At 41.1% G+C, this 19,913-nt stretch overlaps 1 protein-coding gene across 1 annotated transcript; it reads right to left on the bottom strand.

Annotated features, from left to right (window-relative positions):
- Positions 1 to 911: 911 nt before the first annotated feature.
- HPRT1 (hypoxanthine phosphoribosyltransferase 1) lies at positions 912 to 19,713 on the bottom strand. The gene is made up of 9 exons (XM_014963124.1): positions 19,663 to 19,713; positions 19,194 to 19,300; positions 17,503 to 17,686; positions 10,798 to 10,863; positions 9,776 to 9,793; positions 7,448 to 7,530; positions 5,033 to 5,079; positions 2,417 to 2,493; positions 912 to 1,799 (listed from the first exon to the last, which is right to left on the bottom strand). The coding sequence occupies exons 1-9, from the start codon at positions 19,696 to 19,698 to the stop codon at positions 1,752 to 1,754; spliced, it is 666 nt and encodes a 221-aa protein (XP_014818610.1). The 5' UTR covers positions 19,699 to 19,713; the 3' UTR covers positions 912 to 1,751.
- Between the last annotated feature and the right edge of the window lie 200 nt (positions 19,714 to 19,913).

Raw genomic sequence — 19,913 nt, 5'->3', positions numbered from 1 at the left:
CAATACTTGGGAAAGTACAGAAACATGACCCAAACTTCAAAAAACACAGAAAAATCTTTCAAAACAGGCTGGCAACACTTCATGGCACTTTGGGCACTGAGCTGGTGCACACAGTGGAGGAAGCACAGAATGTTCACAGTCCCCTCTCCTTCTGGAACTGGGGAGCCCAGAACTGGTCCCAGTGCTCCAGCTGGGGCCTCCCCAGGGCAGAGCAGAGGGGCAGGATGACCTCCCTCCACCTGCTGCTCACACTCTTCCTGATGCCCCCCAGGATGCCATTGGCCTTCTTGGCCACCAGGGCCCATTGCTGGCTCCTGGGCATCCTGTTGTCCACCAGGACTCCCAGGTCTTTCTCCTCAGAGCTGCTCTCCAGCAGGTCACCCCCAACCTGTCCTGGTGCAGGGGGTTATTCCTCCCCAGGTGCAGCACCTACACTTGCCCTTGTTGAATTCCATCACAATCCACGTGTCAGGGAAGGGATTGAAGAGGAGGAGGAGGCCCGAGGAGGAGGCGGGAGATGGGCTGCCATGTTTGGAATCAACACAGGTTTAAAGAAACAAACCCAAATGATTACTTGCAAAATGGTTGTGGTTTTTTTGTTTCCCATATGTCTATGTTTAACAAACATCTAATATCCACTCTTCCTTTTTTCCAAAACAGAGCAAAGGACAGTGCTTAAGCCATTTTCTCCAAAATCCACGTGTCTATACATTTATGTAAGTGTTTCAATACTTTCCCTCAGCGCTTTCTCTCTCTCTCTCACAGGTAGGATCACATTAACCAAAAGCCCTACAAAGATAACAAACGCAGAGTCTGCCTTTGCTGTCAGAAACGCTTACGGAAAATATGACTGAGAAGAAAATTTCAAGAGCACTTTAATAGACAGAACGAGTGGCATAAATGTATGGGGCTTATTTTAAAGAGACAGCCTTTATTTAAAGTACTTTGTTTGGTACATCTTATAAAGTAAACATTACAATACTTTTTCACAAATATATTAAAACTGTTTAAATTTAAAAGGCAATTCCACTGGCTGACGGATATTTCTAAAGAAAAAAAAAATAATCTAACAGAAACAGGCAGCTCAACTAAAAGTAATTTTAAACATTCTCTTTTGTCATTCCAACTCCTCTAAAAATAAAACAAAAAAAGAAAAAAAACCACCTTTTTCACCCAGACTTCCTTTACAGCAATAAGGCAACTCCAGGAGATCTGAACAAGCTCCTCAGAGATTACAGATACTGTAACTGGCTGCTCCTCGTGCTTTGTAACACCCAAAGGTGCAACTATCCATTAATCACAATCACATCTGTGCATTAAAATATAAAACTTAAATTACAGATTTTAAAAATATTACTAATAGACTTGCCTATCATAAAATGCTTTACATTTACAGTACTTGAACTATTTCAGTTCTGGGTTGATGAGGTTTAAGCAATTTACCACTGCGAGAGTTAGACTCCGGAGCTCACAAACAGCACAACCCAACCAGGGGCAGCAATAGTCGGCAGAGTCATAGTGCAAATCAAAATTAAGGAGTGCAGAACCGCACGAGCCGTTTACAGTTCTAAAATATAAATGAACAGGACAGGATCTTATATCGTACATGCAATAAATTATAGTAAGCGAGTGACAGTGGGGCCGGGGCGCTCTACGATTTCAGCTGGTACCAGAGTTGAAGCCTGTGAAAGATAGGACTCGGTAAACAAAACATTTCAGAGCTCTGTTGTCACAGCACTCCAACGGCGCTCTCATGCTTTGTACTTCTGCTTCCCCGTCTCGCTGATCACACAGATATGCTGCAACAAAACAAAACAAAAAGATCCCCTTAGAAAAGTAATGCAAGAGACCAATGTTTTACATATGTGTTCAATAATGCACTTTGAAAAAAACCCCAGCGTGCTATACATATTTCAGTAGGGAAGAATCTTGTGATACTGTTTATGCAGAACAAATTAAGCCCTTTTTTTGGTCTAAAAGCCTCAACTTCACCTTCTTCCTCCTCCCTCTAATTATTCCACCCAGTGTCCAGTATAAGGTTGGCAAGATCCGGATGAAGAACTGACTTAGAATTAAAAAGTGACCCCCTTCTAACCCCCAAGCTCTCTCTTCTCTTATTATCTAAGCAAATGCATTTATTTCTTGAAGGCATCTGGTAAGAGAAGAAACTTCACAGTCTCTCAAAACTGACAGGAGGTGTGTAGCCTCCATTCTGCACATGGCAAAACAAATTCTAGTTTCCTAAGAGCTCCAGAAACTCCGCCCTGCTGCTCGAGGGTTTGCTCTCCTCCTTACATCACCAGTGGAGCAGATGTGCACACGAGGCACGATTTACAGAGGAGGGAGAGCTAGTGATTCCCTTCCTTCCTCTTCTCTACTTTAAAATGGACAAAAACATACGGGAAAAATTACTTACGTTCAAATCTCTAAAGTATTCATTGTAATCTAGGGCGTATCCCACAACAAATTTGTCTGGCACTTCAAATCCAACAACTGAAAAAGACCGTAAGTCACCAGTATGTTAGAACAGAACTTCCAAGAGTTCATGAGACTTTTTTTTTACGGAGGCAATCTGGAATTGTATAAATATGCACGCATCCTAACTCACTTAATTTCTTCCACTCAAGTACCCTCAGATTAAAATTTGAGCTGTTTTAGAATCTTAACTTACTTTGTTACTCATCAAGTAAAGCAAAATGAAATGGCTATGTTTGTGTTCCCCCGCAGCAGCACGGTGCTAGCGTGCAGTCTGCAGGAAATGAATGGGAGCACTTAAATCTACAGACACAGTAGTATTAGCAAAATGTAAAATTCCTTGAAAATCTCTGGCAACTTTGTAAATACATAGAAAAAACAGGGCACTTCCTAGATGCTTGCTGTGCCAGCGCAGCAGCAGTGGGACAGGTAAGCACAGCACAGGTCACCCTCCCAGTACCACAGACTCACAGAATCCCGTGGGGTGGGAAGGGACCTCTGGAGACCATCCAGTCCCACCCCCTGCCAGAGCAGGTCCACCCACAGCAGGTCCCACAGGAACGTGTCCAGGTGGGTTTGAATGTCTCCAGAGAAGGAGACTCCACCACCTCCCTGGGCAGCCTCTGCCAGGGCTCTGCCACCCTCACAGGAAAGAAGTTCCTCCTCATGTTTAGGTGGAACTTCTTATATTCAAGTTTGTGCCCATTTCCTCTTGTCCTGTCCCTGGGCACCACTGAAAAAAGACTGGCCTCATTGTCTTGACACCCAACCTTTACATTGATCAGATCCCATCCTCAGCCTTCCCTTCTCCAGACTAAACAGAGCAGAGGGACAGGCCTGTGCCTGGGGAGCGCCGCAGGGAGGGCACCCCAAGGTGTAACGAGGTAGCAGGTTCACTCATCAGCTCCTTCAAAGCTACGGGTGTGCAAGTACAACAGGACTCTCTGGGAAGGGCTGGGAGAGCGAGCACAGAATAATGTCAGTATCAGAGCCATGGTTCTCCCAGGGAAACTAATCCTTCGCTTTTGAGTCACTGCCTGGTGGGCTCCATCCCTGCCACTTGCAGGCAACGTATGTTGGAATATACTGTGACTGCAGGAGCATGTCTTAGATGCTGATTCTGTGCTCTAGAGGATAAGAGAAGAGCAAGGAATTCTTTATGGAGTCACCTGCAGGTTTTAGAAAGGGTAGGGTGGGGGGTTTTTGTGAGTTTCGTTGTGGTTTTTTTTCCCCCCAGGAGAAGCTGCCTAAAAAGAAGACATCAGCTATTCCACAGATTGTCTAAGCAGCTCCAGCAAGACAGTTTGGGGGTGGGCAAGCAGTATCAGTCCACTATAAAATGACCAAAAAATACTGAGTTATATGTAATATAAAATTTCCAAATGGCTTTCTCCCCTTCATGCTAAAATGAAAAACTCCTGGAGCACAGGAAAGCTGCGTGGGTTTATTTCTCCCTGGCTCCAATGAGGGTCTGTAAGGAAAACAGGGAGATAAACTGTACAATTCAAAGAAATGGCTGTGTGTGCACTTTTGGAAAAAAAAAAAAAAATTAAGGTTAAGTTTAGAGTCTAGGTGGCCTCACAATACAGGGGTAAAAGGGAGGCCCAGTCACCACTGCCCTGCTGTCCCTCCTTTCAGAGCACACGTGTCCTGCACTGAGCAGGCTGGCTCTGAGGACAGATGGCAAAACAAGCCACGGGCTGCAGGATGCAGACCGTTAACCCAGCTAAGCCTATAATGAGATCTCAGGAACGAGGCCCATCCCCGACTGAGGGAAACACCTCAATTAAGCTTTAAGGCATTGAAAAACTTCAGTTCCAGAATATTGTACAAACTTGGAAAGGAGGAGGAAGAGGATTCTCTTGCTAAACAGCCTCCACTTCCACAGTGAAAGCACATGGTCCATCTCAACAGGAATTTGGCCTCTGGAACAGGGTTAAAACAGATGGCCCTTCCCAAGGCAGGAGGAGCTGTCACTCCGGTACCGCTCTCTGCTGTGGATGTGGGTCTCTTCTTTACGGTCTTGGGACAGACAGCAGACAAAAAGGGAGTCATTCAGCTGCCTCCACATAACCATTTTTGTGCCCATTGAGGTATCTTATCCCTGTAAGCTTTTACCCAACCTGCTACCCTCTGTGGTCCTTCTACATTCCTGGGGACATCCAAATGGCGTGAGGTGACTCAGTTTAGACACCCGAATCACTCCCCAGAGGGGAATCCAGAAGGAAGATTCTGGTGACCCTTTAAAGCATCTGTCTACGTGTAAGCAGGGAATATTTGCACATGAGAAGGGTGTAACCTGGGCCAGAATATCAAAGTTTGCTTTTCCTATAGTAAAAAAGTTACAAAAAGTCAAGGAAAAAAAAAAGCATCAGACCAAATCCAGATTAACTCTGTCAAAATACCTTAAAAATATTCAAAAGCCCTAAATGAAAGCAAAATCTATCAGGAATCATTAGTGAAAACTTATTTGGAGCATCCTTGGACTATGATCAAAGGGTGAACAATACATTGATATACTTTTAAAAATGAATAATGGTTGTCAAAAGTCACTTACAGTCTGGCCGATATCCCACGCTTCGAGGAGTTCTTTTTACCAACAAACTGTCAAATAAAACCAATGTAAAACTGAAAGATGGAAAAGCACTGTGTACAAATACATGAGACTGTTCTGATGACAGACAAGCTGTGCATAACTGAAAGCATAAACTACACATATTTTAAACTATTATTTTATTTGCAGGTGCAGCCGATCATAACAAAATTAAAACTTCCTAGAATCACGACTGGTTCACAGCCTAACAGATGCAAGAAAGAGGCCAGGAGATACCGATCTGGATGGATTTTCATTGTGAAAATGACTTAATGAGGTTTTACGTGTGTTAGGAACTGCAAGGCACAATTTAGCTTATACATAAAGAGGCGACAACTTGGGATCTCGCCAGACCAACTGTGCTTTTGTCAGGAGCGTTAGTATTATGAAGGAAAAGTTCAGCTGGTTAAATGTAACCTCAATTGCACTTGCACAACATGTCCTCAACTGCTCCTCATCGGCAGTACTAATGACCCCCATAAAGAAAATGTAATTGCTTCTGAGGACTGAGTGATACAAACCAGCTCCGCTTTCCCGGAATTAATACTCAGAGGTGTAAAAAGCAGAGAGGTGCAGAGCTGGGGGTATTGTAGTTTGTAGGAGAGAGAAATGCCTTGCTGGGTTGATTCACCCGTTCTTCAGTCGAGCAATTCTACCTGTTAGGAGACCCCTCCACCTGTCTGTCTGAGACACAGAGGTTTAGGGAGGAAAAGAAGAGGCGGTGGACAGCTGAATACAGAGGTCAGTATGACTCTATGCAGGATGCTCAGAATTCCCTCCTGGATCCCCCCTGAAGTGGGGGGGCTTCATTTGTCAGTTTCAGTTTTAGACAGTTACTGAAACTTCTAGCCGTGAGACTTAATTTTTGAGACTCGGTGTAGGATTTGCTCAAAGAAACCCCAGAATCACATTAGGATTAGTTAACTTCTGCCTGCTACAACTGCTTCATTGTCAGAGAGAAAGAAAATTTAAAAAAGAACAACTAAAAGAAGAGAGAAAGAGAGAAGAAAGAGAAGAGAGGGAAGTGAAGTAACTAAGAATATTACACTTAAGACTATCTAGAATGATCACATGCACCTGCTCAGGTCTTTGGCAGACCCAGATTACTGCAACAGGTTTGAATGCCAGGAAACTGGACTTTGCTCATACTGTATTATATTCATGATGTACACTGCAGCCTTAGGGCACTACTCAGTGGCAAATATGTAAAATTTGGCACGCTTAATCAGACTGGGGAGAAATCCTCACCAAGCTCACCTTCAGCAGGTCACCTACCTCCAGATTATCAGCAAGAAGAGCTGTTCCCGCATGTTTAACAACTGCTTTGGGATTGTTATGGCAACACAACTGATTAGATATTACACACAGCTCTGCTTTATCTTTAATCCCCAGCAATCACTATGCTTTTATTTTAAAATACACAACCACAGCATAGCAGTGCAAGAGATGCAATTTGAAAAGAAGAAGGAAGAATGTCGATATTGGTTAATAACATAATATTATCCTCAACATTTCCTGTTAGGTGTAAATTATTAAATTATAAAATGTTTTGAAACTAATTGATTAAAGATGTAACTAAGCAGAAAAGCCTGGAAGAGCATATGGCTGAGTGACTCTCACAGAATGACCTCTAAAGCTCAGCTGCACTATGCACACTATACAAACAATAATGTTAGTGTGCAAACTAATTTAATTCTACAATTAAAGAAAACAAACTAAAAAAAAGCAGTCTCCATTGCATGAGTACCCCACTACAGTACACTGTAACTGCAGACAGCGCGAGCAGAAACAAACTTGTTTGGATAGATATTACATATACCTAAGTGACAACTGCTTATTTTTTTCATCCCCTTCTCTGGTAAAAGTCTACATTTATGAACTAAATTTATGCTGAAAATACCTCTACCAACTGAAGAGGTTTTTTTTTAAGCACAAAAGAATTAAATTCTTCCATGCACCTCTGAATGGACACAAATCTTACCATAATATGGACCTTGGACATAAGGTCCACAAATGGACCTTGGACACAAATCTTACTATACTATGATAACGCAAGCCACGTCTCAAGCACACACAAGCTATCCTGTTATGAAGCACTGAAATTCTTCCAGCAGTAAAACTGGAAAGAGCAGTGTTCCCACCAGCCTTAACCAAGGTAGGTTTTCATAACCAGCAGAAGTGCTTTTGGAGTTTAAAGGAATACTCAACTCCAACAGGTGGCATCATACATGACTTCTATGATTCCACCAGAAATGTTCCCTCCTGTTTCTCTTCCATGGAAATGAATTCCACAATTTTTTCTTTTTTTTTTAATTTTTTATAAACACTGTGTGTCATTCTTAAGGTGAAATACAGCACAAGTAATCATTAAAAATTTACCTGGCTACTTTCACCATCTTTGGATTGTATTGCTTAAGTAGAGACAGCAGCGTTTTCATTGTTTTACCAGTATCAATTATATCCTGAAAATAAAAAAACACTCATGTGAGAAAGAATATTAAACAAATCAGAGTGGCATTTTCAAGGTGCTACCACAGAAATTGCTTAGCATGAAAATATGCCAAAATACTATTTGTAATCAAATATAGGTGATGTGTAACACCACGTTGTGCTTACGCAACCAGGCTTGGTAAAGTGATCAGGCACATTAACAATAGTTCTTAGTCGTTGTGGATACCTAAGACTTTGAAAGCAGTTACTGAACTATGACCTTCTTGGCTCCTTTTGGAGATCTTACGACTTGTGCTCCTTATAGCTATTAAACAAGCAACATTTAATTCGAATATGATAAGAGTAACATTAGTCTCACTGTTGAGCTCAGTTACAGAGACAAGAAAGAAAAGTAAGAAGGGAAAATAGGCAGAACAACCCATTATTGCAATTATAGAAAAAGGAGTGTCATTTACATTACAGATCCAAGAAACAGCCGAAGAAATTACACTGGGAATATCAGTTCTAAAGGCTATACTCAAACACACTAAAATGAATTTTGACACACCATTTTAATCCCATCCACTGTGCATATAAGCAGAAAAAAAAGAAGATATGGCTGACAACTGAAGATCAGAAATGGACTCCTCATTTGCACTGAAATAATCACACAACCTTTAGTGGGACAGTCCTTCCCCTGGCCTGAAATCAAGCCCATTTGAGGTGAAGGAGGTAGACAACACAGGAGCAACAATGTCCTGGTTTCAGCTTATTTTCCCATGACTCCCATGACAGTAAAAGTCAAACAAAAAACTCAACAGAGCATCTGTCAGAGCAATACCATCTTTAACAGCTAATGCTTTTAATCACGGTTATCAACTCAAGAAAAGCTAAAGGTGTACAGACATATAGATAAAAATAAAAGTTGGTGAAGGAACATAAGGTGCTACTTCCATACCCCAAAATAAAACCAGAACCTATTACTGATTCTGTACTGTGTGATCATCTGTTGATTGGAGGTGAATCTCCATTTTGTTCAGATTTTTTTGCACATTAAAGGGATGCTGTGTAAAAAAGCCAAGCGATATTTAACCTACAATAAACGTGCATTTTTATTGTTTCATAGTTAAGACACTGATTGGAAAAAGGGTTCATACTTGACAGTGCATAAGAAAGTCACTGGAGAGATGATTCCCTGAACAAATGAGAAACTAACCTAGTTAGCTGTCTGTTTAAAGACATACATTCATCTGAAATGGAGCAGATACATAATTAAATGCATCTGCCTATTTGAAGCAAAATATACTTCAAAGCACACCACTGGTCGCACAAAAGACTGCTGTATACATACTGTTTTGGCAGGAGTTTTGGAACCGAATGTGCTTCCTGTGGAATAATATAACCTTCTAAAATTAAAAAAAACCAAAACCAACCCATACATAAAAACCTCCACATTTTATGAGAGGAAACATCCTTCCCTTTGGCTGCTGAATTGCTGCATCAGTTGCTGTTTCTTTGATTACAAACTAGCCACTTCCATAACTTGGTGCCCTAAGACACGATTAGGTTGTATGTCCATTCTCCTGTCTGCTGCCTCCCTGTCCTGGCATCGGCGACCTCACCCCACAACATCCTCTGCCAAACTTACTGAGCACAACCAACGCCGTCCAGCAATACAGAGGTATGAAAGCAAGAATTAAGCAACAGCACCTACCTGGAAATCAAACTGAGGTGTACTGTGCCTGGCACCATCCAAAGAACCATGACAAGACAGAGGGATGGGAATTTAGCAATTGCAAATTGCCAATTAGGAATTAGCATTCTCTATGTCACTATTCTCTAAACAAATCACACACAGGGGCATTGGGCTTCGATCTGTTTTTCACATATTTTAGGATATTCCTACTCGGTACCTCTTTCTACTCCTGCAGTTTACTGTTCTGGGTTTATAACAGCAAAATAGGAAATTAATATGCTTTATATCACTTTGTTCAGGCTATTTCTTCATTAGAAAAAAAAAAAGACATTTTAGAATTGACAGAATCCCAGAAAACTGAAGGCAAATGCAAACAATTTTACATAGATATTTTCCTTCTTAAATTTGGCAGTTGAATGCAATTTGAGAATTCAAAACACAGATCATTTTAAATTCAGAGCCCACTTGCAAAGTTCAGGCCTGGAATCAAAATCTGAAAGCCTTGAAACCAGAAACTGCAGGTTTTTAGAACTGTTTTACCAGTCACACAATAGAACTTCAAAGTGAAACATAATACTTACTTCTACAATCAAAACATTCTGGTGGGAAGAAAAAAAGAAAAGAAGAAAAAAGAAAAATCCATTAATATCTAGAGAATATGTCATTTCTTATATATATTAATCTCTACAACTTATTAATTTTCATTGCAGTTAGATACTTGTACCACCATTTATGTATGTTTACATGTGTAACAGCGAGTTCTCTGTAGTTAACATTTCTGATGCTCCAGTAACCATTACCTGGCCATGAGATTCTTTTCTCAATGTCTCATGCTGAGTACAAAGTGGTCTTTAAATTATTGAGACTTCAAGAATTCTAGATATATGCAAGAGATCAAACCAGAGTCTACACAGTTGGCATTCTTCTAAAGCAGAGTATCATACTATAGACACACATTCTGTCACATTTATGTCATTTATACTAAACTATTGAATTTATATTGACAGACATGCCCTGAAGATCACGTATGTGTAAGGAGAAGGGGAAGGCAATGTGTTCCAACAGAGCAGGAGGCCCAGATGCTTTAACCCCAGACATCTGGCTCAGTGATCTCCACAGAGTCACTGGAGAAAAGCAAATTCCCAATTTACATTCTCCCATTTCCTTCTCTCATCCCTGCCTGCACCAGGAACCTCTGTCCCCATCCTGGGCTGCAGGGTACAGGTCTCGACAGAATGGATTCCCATCACTACTTCACTGAAACACCAATACAGCAAGTAAGTCTCTTTTAAAGGGAGTTTGTAGACAACAACCCACACAAGATTATTCTTCTCGGGCACTGCAGAAAAACAAATCTAAAACTTTGCTGATACTGAAAATAGTGAATACGGGGCTTTTTTGTTAAGCTCAGACTAAGCTGGCAGCTTTCCTGGGGCTTATCTGCTCTCTTAGTATACAGTGGTGAATATTTAAATGAAACTCTTCCATTTTTAGTTTTTAAAACTCTATAATCTTTGCACACTAAAAGAGCAGCCTTAAAAGCATTCAGGTATGTGAGTTCTTTAGTGGTTTTGTCTATTTTTAAACATACAAATGGCCATACCTTTCCAGTCAAGGTTGAGAGGTCATCCCCACCAATGACTTTTATATCTCCAGTTGACTGATCGTTCTAAGAAAGAGGAAGGTGAGCATTAGCATTATCAGAATTAAAATATTTTTTTTCTTTCAGTAAATACCAACACTGCAAAGTACATAACCACTGAATGTCAATGCTTTCAGCAACACAGCACCAACAGCATCTCTCTATTATCTAAGAAATTAGAAGTGATCAAATTAAAAGATGGTATTTCAGATTAAAGACTGTTTGACAAGAGATCTGCATAAACGCAGATACCATTATACACATATATATCATGCATGTGACTATTGTATATACATATGTACCTAAAATGGTATGACTTGCTCTGCATTCCCTACAGGTACGAAATAAGACAAAAAGCACTTCAGTTTTTAAGCTACATGCTGCTACAGAGCTGGTAATTTACATTTTAAACTTTAATGCTTTAGAATGCTTATTCTTATTTGAAGATAAGGCTATCATAACAATAACAGGAATAGCCAGCAAACGAGGCACAAATTAATATTTAGGATCACAGAATGGTCTGGGCTGGAAGGGACCTCCAAAGGTCATCTAGTCCGACCTCCCCGCAGTCAGCAGGGACACCCCCAACAGGTCCAGGTTGTCCAGGGCATCGTCGAGCCCCACCTGGACCATCTCCAGGGATGGGGCCTCAACCCCCTCCCTGGGCAACCTGTTCCAGTGCTCCACCACCCTCACAGTAAAGAACTTGTTCCTGATCTCCAATCTACATCTGCTCTTCTCCAGCTTGAAGCCATTGCCCCTCGTCCTGTCACTGCAGGCCTTTGTAAACAGACTCTCCCCATCTCTCCTGTAGCCCCCCTCAGGTACTGGAAGGGGCTCTAAGGTCTCCTCGGAGCCTCCTCCAGGCTGAACAACCCCAGCTCCCTCAGCCTGTCCTTGTAGCAGAGGTGCTCCAACCCCCTGATCATCCTTGTGGCCCTCCTCTGGACCCACTCCATCAGGTCCATGTCCTTCCTATATTGAGGGCTCCAGACCTGCACACAATACTCCAGGTGAGGTCTCACCAGAGCAAAGTGGCAGAATCACCTCTCTGGACCTGCTGGCAACGCATCTCTTGATGCATCCCTGGATGTGATGTGATTGGCCTTCTGGGCTGCAACTGCACACTGCCTGCTCATGTCCAGCTTCTTCCACCAGCACCCCCAAGTCCCTTTCCAATACCTCATCCCCCAGTCTGTATTGATACCGAGGATTGTTCCAGCCCAGGTGCAGAACCTTGCACTTGCTCTTGTTGAACATCATGAGGTTCACCTGGGCCCACCTCTCCAGCCTGTCCAGGTCCCTCTGGATGACATCCCATCCCTTTGGTGTATCGACAACACCACACAGCTTGGTGTTATCTGCAAACCTGCTGATGGTGCACTCAATCCCTCTATCTATATTGTTGATAAAAATGTTAAACAGTACCGGTCCCAGCACGGACCCCTGAGGGACACCACTTGTCACTGCTCTCCATCTGGACTTCGAGCCATTGAGTACCACCCTCTGGATGCGACCATCCAGCCAATTCCTTATCCACTGAACAGTCCACCCATCAAATCCCTCCAGTTTGGCAAGCAGGATGTTGTGGGGGACCGTGTCAAAGGCCTTACTGAAGTCCAGACACATCACATCCATAGGTTGCCCCTTGTCTACTGACCTAGTCACTCTATCATAGAAGGCCACTAGGTTAGTCAGGCAGGATCTGCCCCTAGTAAAGCCATGTTGGCTGTCTTTATTTAGAAATAAAATAGCCGGAAAAGCTTCTGTTTGCCTAGTTTACAGCAAATATTAGTAATAATTAGATTACTTCTTACAGTAATTGAGCAGCCACATAGGTACACCATCACTACACCACAGCATTTTACTTCAATAAAACTATGTTACACATGTAAAGGAATTCTTTTATAAGAAAGTTAAAGAAGCTGCCAGGAACACTCTGCAGATCTTTGCAGTTCAGTTAAACTCATTCAACCAACTTTAAACCTTGATGATCTCCCACAGTTAGATGTGATATGCTTATTATTGTACCACTTCCAGGGGATGCTATTATCCTACAACTTAATCATTTCAGCCAAAGGTTACTATCGCTGATCAAACTTTACTCTTGTAACTTCTTACCATGTCATCTTCCTGTTAGAAAACTACTATTATTTTGCTGCTGCAGTGTGAAGCCCAAGCGTGCTGCACGGCTACACAGCGAAACAGCAGTTCCTTCCCCATTCCCCAGGAATGACAGATGCAACAGAGAGGGGACCAGGAGGGAACAGAGACAGCCACGAACAGGTTCCTGTTTGTACAGCTGCCTGAAGACAGATATTCCTGCTATATGGATTGTAGGCAAAAACTAAAAATGTTATCACAAACAAGGGGAGGCAAATTATTTGGGGAGGCACACCCCAAGTACACAATAAGTAACAATAGGATGATAGTAAAGAGAAAATGCATTAAAAACTTTTTGACAGTGATGTCAATGGTCTAGCTCGAGGCATGTAAAAGCAGATAAGACTAACAGATACCTGCTTTTTAAGATTCCTATGACACAACATCCAAAAGCGTAAATAGATTTCTAGAAAAAGTATCTTTCCAGTTTTGCCCCACGTGTTCGAAAAAAACCATTAGTTTGAGTTACACCACTCTAAAATGACAGTGAAGTAGCATGTTTCATTACTATCAGGAACCTTAATTTTTGATAAATAGTCAACTGTTTCAGTGATTGTGTAACAGTGCAAACAATAACTAAACCCAACAGCATCCATGTCACTGTACTGAAAAAGTCCAAAATGCTTGCTGCTTGACCCGGCAGATACATACACTGCTACTGAATGCCTGGATACTGGCTACCTCAACAACAAAAACATGGCTCAGTCAAGCACTGTATTCATAAAGGACATCTCCTGTGTTCCCCCTATCCTAAAATTATCTTAAACAACAGCTGCTTTAAGCTTTTTGGTGTTTCTGGGACTCCCTCTTACCTATTCCTACGCTAATAGGAATTTCATCCTCCTTCCATAGAAGGATGGAAAAGACCAAAATTCCTTACAAAGCAATGACAGAGAAAGATATCACAGGTATTTGTTCCATTGAAATCACGTGCACAGTGGCAGCTGGAACTCCTTGGCGTATGCGTAAGATTGAACTTTTGATGATCTGTTTGGCTACAAAGCAATGCACTACACTCAAACAAGAACACCACAAAATGGTAGTAGGTTGCTGTAAACCTTTGGATAATGCATATTAAAGTATGATAAAAAAAACATCTAACCTACAGAAACTTTCCTGCCTCCTCCCACCAAAAATCATACAAATTGCTACGCTTTTTAACACAAAACATAAATCTTCATTGGCATATAAACCTGTGCTCCTATGCAGGTACTGACTTCCTGAGCAATTAAAGGATAAAAAACAGTTAAAGAATTTCCATCACTGGCTGTAACCAGATTTCCTTTGGAAAGAACTTTGTTTAATAATTAAGCAATGTTTTAATTATCCTCAGGAGAATTATTTCCCATTTCAGTACCGGTAAGACTTTAATGCTTTGTGGTTTAACACATAAGAGTTTTACTGTTTAGATCTGTTTTCACTGCCTCCCCATTGTCACCACTGGAAAACAATAATGCTTTACAAGATTGTAACTCCTGACCCAAGTGACTCCAAGATCACCTTTTAAAAAGGCATTTTAAGTTCCTTACAGTATTTGCTATAAGGCTCGGCTAACAGAGATCTTTCGGAATACTGCCATGACCAGCCTAACCACAGTTTACCACGTATTCCACTGAAAATCCCTATTTTCCTGAGTGATAGCACAACACACTCATTGTCTTTTGGCTGCCCTTCGTGAGTACATACGTGACGTTTGCTTGTTTCCAAGTTTAAATGCAGGAGACTGGTGAAAAGCCATTCTCCTTGGAGCACAAACAGAATAAACTGTTTGTCAAGGGTACCAAGATCTGGATCTGTTCACAAACACTATCTTTCCATTTCTTAACAGCTTGCCAGACCATTAAAATTCATCTGTAAGGACTCGGAAAGCCGGAGTTATGAGCAAGGTTTAATCACAGCTTGATCATGTCAGAATTGTTAGAGAATTATTTTTGGGTGCAGAAGTATGAGCTTTGCACTGCCCCACAAAAAAAAAAAAAAGAAAAAATCAACCATACACTTGTAAATATTAAATGATTGGTTTGAAACAAGAATAGAACCTCAATTACATCTATTTCAGAACCACTACACAAGTTCAGCTGCTTTGTTTATGCGACCAGGGTATTTTTAACATCTTTTATCCAGTCTGTAAAGGCAGGCAGCACGACAAAGTAATCACATCCAGAGGCTCTGACAAGAGCGCCAGCTCCACTTACAACCGTCCATTACCGCTTGTGATGGTTTTCACATCATTAACAAGGCCGATCCCTCCATCTAGTAAAGCACAGATAAAAACTACAAAGCAGATTTAGCACTCTGACACTATTAACCATGGAAGACCTAGTCAAGCTGTTACATATGTGCTCATGTTAGGACAATCTTATCCAGTCTATCAAGTTACGCAATCTAAAGGACATAAGTCTGGATATTAATAACCACCTAAGAGAGTCCACAGAAATGAAATGCTCATAAATACTGTAGTGGATGCATCAGGTAACAGCAGCTCCTCACTCATCTAGAACAAGAAAACATTCTTTTATAGACTTGGCTGACAAGACCAAAAACCCTGAAGCCAACACCTCAAGGAAAACATTCTAGTTAGGACAGCTTTCTGTCTGAATTTCTCCGTTTTCTCTTCGTCTGCTTGTTTTTACTACAAAACCAGGCTTGTAAATTCCATAAAATTTATTTTGCTGCTCACTCCCCTATTAATATCAAGGCTCCGTAGCTCTGGGGAGTAAATGACAAAAACAGCTGTGGTAAGAAATGAACCAAAGCACTCCTAACACACCAGCATGAGCAAAGAAAACATGGGTATAAGGCAGCCTTGCTTTTTAACAGAGGGTTTTTTTTCAGGTCCTTCACACCATTTCTCCAATAGTTTTTTCCAAATTAGTCAGAAAATGGAGAGCCTGAAAGGGTGCAGCCTTTATATTGCTTTTTAAACTAGAAAAGTAAGTTACTGGAAGTGCTTGTTGAAGAGAGCAGAAGATACACAATTCCCTCACCAAAAAATAAGCTGAGAGTCATCCTTTCCTATTCTTTAACATATTATCCTGTAATAGAGACAATTCAGCTTTCTGATGTGCCTTTTACAGGCAGGATGTATGGGCATGTGGTGGCTTAGTGATTACGTGGACCAGCAGCAGGAGCCTGGATCTTTGGTGGGGGGGGAGCAGAAGGAAAAGGTGTCAAGCAGCTCTTGCCCACTCATTTAAATATAGTGCATAAGCACAGAGAGCGAGACACAACCAAAGGCTGGCACAAACCTTTCTGCCCAGCCTTGCCCTCTCATTAAAGAGCACAGCTAAATCACTGCCTCGCCTTCAGCCAACGTGATGGTGGTTTCCAAGTAACCCCTGGACAGCCAGACGTGTGTTTAACGCCGCTCCTCCTGCGGATGGACACGACCAAAACCCCACACAGTTCTGGGCTTCACTGTGTAAAGTTAACAGATCACTCAACAGAAATCATGAATCTATGAAGTTCTTTGACAGTCCAAACTATGTCAGCAAGTAACTCCATCTCTGCTTTCACAGTTTAGTGAAACGAAGGAGGAGGGTGATTTTCCTATTTACTAGTTTCTGGTTTTTTCTACTGGAATAGGTATTTGTCTACAGCTGCAACAAGTAGCTTATACTGCTGACTTGAAAGCAAAGTTACTGAGACAGAACTAACAGCAATCACCTTACAAAACAATTTATTTAAACATCCTAAATTTAAATAATAAAAAAAAAGTAATTATTTCCATGCTACAGATGGTCTTATGGAACAAATCATAAATACCATCCTGAAAACACAATGGTAGACTGTCGGTAAGTCAGGAAGCCCAGAGTGCTAACATACATCTGCTTCTTCCTTTGACCTGCACAACATAACCTTATGCTTCCTCCTGTGAAACTTACACGTTACCTCATGTTACAGAATGCTCAGAATGAAAATAAATTCTTTTCCAAATGTACACCCAAGGCCTAGTCTTGAGAAGGCAGAGCCATACTCAGCGGCCACTAATCATACACCTAGGTTTAAGAATCCAGGATTTCCTCAAGGCCAAACACAAGTCATTTCGTTCATTGTCTGGTTGAGATGAGATAGGGAACTCACGTATAACCATTTTTGTAGCTTTCAAGTCTTCCTGTCCAACGAACGATGTCTAAGCCACATAAAAATTCCTAGAATTAAAGTCCTGTAACCATACTTGCAGGACAATCCTCTGTATTGTTCTAGAGCTTTAGAGATAGGGGAGTGGGCAGAGAGGAAATTGTTTAATGATTAAAGGACACGGAAAGGGTCTCTCTGCTCTGTATAAGGATTTTACTGGGCTGTGGAGATATCAAGGTCTAAAAGAAAATAGATGATATAATAAGGTAGAGAAAGCGTAAATTAGCTTGTGACCCTTAATTCCCTTCATTATTTGCTTAATATTAGCACATTCTGGCAGTAATAATATTAAACCACCTCTGTTAATAATTTGAAGTTAGTCAAATTTATATAAAAATGGCACAGTATTGCAGAGATACTTACACAGTAACTCTTCAACCTAATGAAGTCAACAGTCATAGGGATTGATTTGTCACTGTTCCTGTTCAGTGCTTTGATGTAGTCTAATAAATCAGCAAAAAATTTATAGCCACCCTTGAGTACACAGAGCGCTACAATGTGGTGTCCTCCCATGCCCTTCATAATTTCTCGGGCCAGTCTCTCCGTCCTGTACAAAACCAAGAAAGAGAGAGCTTGTCATAACAAACACATTTCACTTGTGTACTATAGCAGCAGCGTCTGGTATTGCTAACAACAGCAGCAAACACATGCATCCAAGTTGGAAACACACTTTGCTCGGAAATATTTGCTTACCACTTCAGTCACTTTTACATGTTATTGGTCAATAAAAGTTTCACTTTTCAAGGTTAATCTAACAGTCGCTCTGCCAAATGCCGCTGTTTTCATACATCGTGCTCAGCCAAATCCAACCTCAACACCCTGGAGCTGTTTCACTGACAGATACGCCACATGAAGGTGTGTTTCCTCCTTCCAAAGGAGAAGGAAACCTTCCATAGGTTCAGCTTCCATGCAAAGAGCAACATAAGCAAGCACAACCCAAAAGGGGGGGGTCCTCACTGAGGAGCAAGAAAATTCTCAAACTGTAAAGAGTTTATGGTTATTTGCAGGTGGGAAGGCCAGAAATTTCTCCAAACTGCAAAATACAATACCAACAGAGTGGAGCAAGAAAATACTGCACCGTTTTTCTGCAATCATTGTTTCTAAATTTATCTTGTAACTTGTTTCAGAAAGCATGCTATGTATTTATTGTGTGCCAGCTGACAGCAGGTTTCACAGAGAAAGCCTGCCATTATAAACTTTACATCAATTACTTAATGAAATGTACTCTGTCCAATTTTTTCCTCTATCTGGACTTGCAATGCAAAGTTTCTACAATATTTTAAAAAACATTTTATAGGAATGTTTATTATATCCAATCAAACAGCACCACACCAAATCTAGACGCATTCCTATTCAGGAGATCTCCAGGAAGATCCACCCAGCACCACTCTTAAAAGCTCGTGTGTCTCCCGACAACTGCTTCACTGAATTTGCTCGTTCTCTTCGAGAGAATTAGCAACTACCAAACACAAAGAAAAATGCCTTGTAGGCTTCTGCACCAATTCCTGATCACATGAGATAAAGCTGCCACAGCACATCATAGATTTCAGCAACCACAAAAGTGACAGATTGATATTTACAGAGACTAATGTCTTTCCCAGAAGGCAGGAGAAAGTTGGATATTACTTATCTACCATACGAACACGAGAAAGTCTAAGATGATGTAATTAATAATTTACTTTTATTAATATCCTCAGGAAATTCAAGAGACTATAATTACTTTCAGACTGAATGGCACAACAAATAGTATATTCTAATTAGGCTTTAAGAAGGTAAAGCATCAAAGAAACACTAGAAAGAAAAAGGTAGATTGCTGTGTGCCACAAAATTTTGCTTGTGAATTAAAACAAATTTCCAAACAATAGCACAACAGCAAATGTAAAAACTCTTAGAAGCCAAACAAGAAAGAGTTAATTAGCACTTGTACTTCTTAGTATCTAATTAAATGTAATCTATTTAGACAGTCACCAGGCAGCAAAACTATCACTGGTTGTTTAGTCTAACCATGCTCATGGAACCAGCCAGAGCAGTGGACTATCTGAAGTCAAACCAACCTGTCCATGATGAGCCCATGAGGAATATAGACTTTTTCCAAGTCATCTGCGTAATGTTTAGGTATGCAGAACAAGTCCAGGTCGTAACCTTGTTCATCGTCGCCAATCTGAAAAGGAAATAAGGTGAGAATTCTACAAAGCCTGATAGAAAGTCTGTAGTGAGAAACTGCAAGTCCTTTGCTGTATTCAGTAAACTATCCAACCCATTGCACTCACAGGGAGCACCTTACTTGCCCTCTCGATAAAAACATCAGTCACACCAAACACAGCATAAAGCGTAATCTAACAACCTACAGTTCACAGGAGTTGCTTGAAATACCACATGAGCTGTTGTGCGGTACGACGTGGGGAAGAAATTAAGTCCCAACAACATTCTCGTACATCGGAGGGAGCAAAAATGAAACTACTACACCTCAATTAATCCCTTTATTCCATTAAAAAAAATAAAAATCAAGGAGGTTTTTTTAACACCTTTGATTTTCCTGCTGTAATGCAAAACCTGCATTTGCAATTCGGCAAGCCGAGGTTTTGACACGGATGCTTTCCAAACCTCCACACCACCAAATGACAACAAAACACACAAGGCCGTTTTCAGGACAAGGCAAGAGAGCCAGAGGAGCACGACCCGTTATACTGCTAAGAAGCAAGCCTTCTGCAAACCACAGGGGTTTGAGATCTTCCAGAACCTGAAAGGAAAGCTCTACTTCAGCAACCTGTTCT

The sequence above is a fragment of the Calidris pugnax genome, unplaced genomic scaffold (assembly GCF_001431845.1).
Source record: "Calidris pugnax isolate Ruff unplaced genomic scaffold, ASM143184v1 scaffold294, whole genome shotgun sequence".
Taxonomy (NCBI): Eukaryota; Metazoa; Chordata; class Aves; order Charadriiformes; family Scolopacidae; genus Calidris; species Calidris pugnax.
The sequence above is the reverse complement of the archived record's forward strand: the minus strand, read 5'-3'. Positions and strand labels throughout refer to the sequence as shown.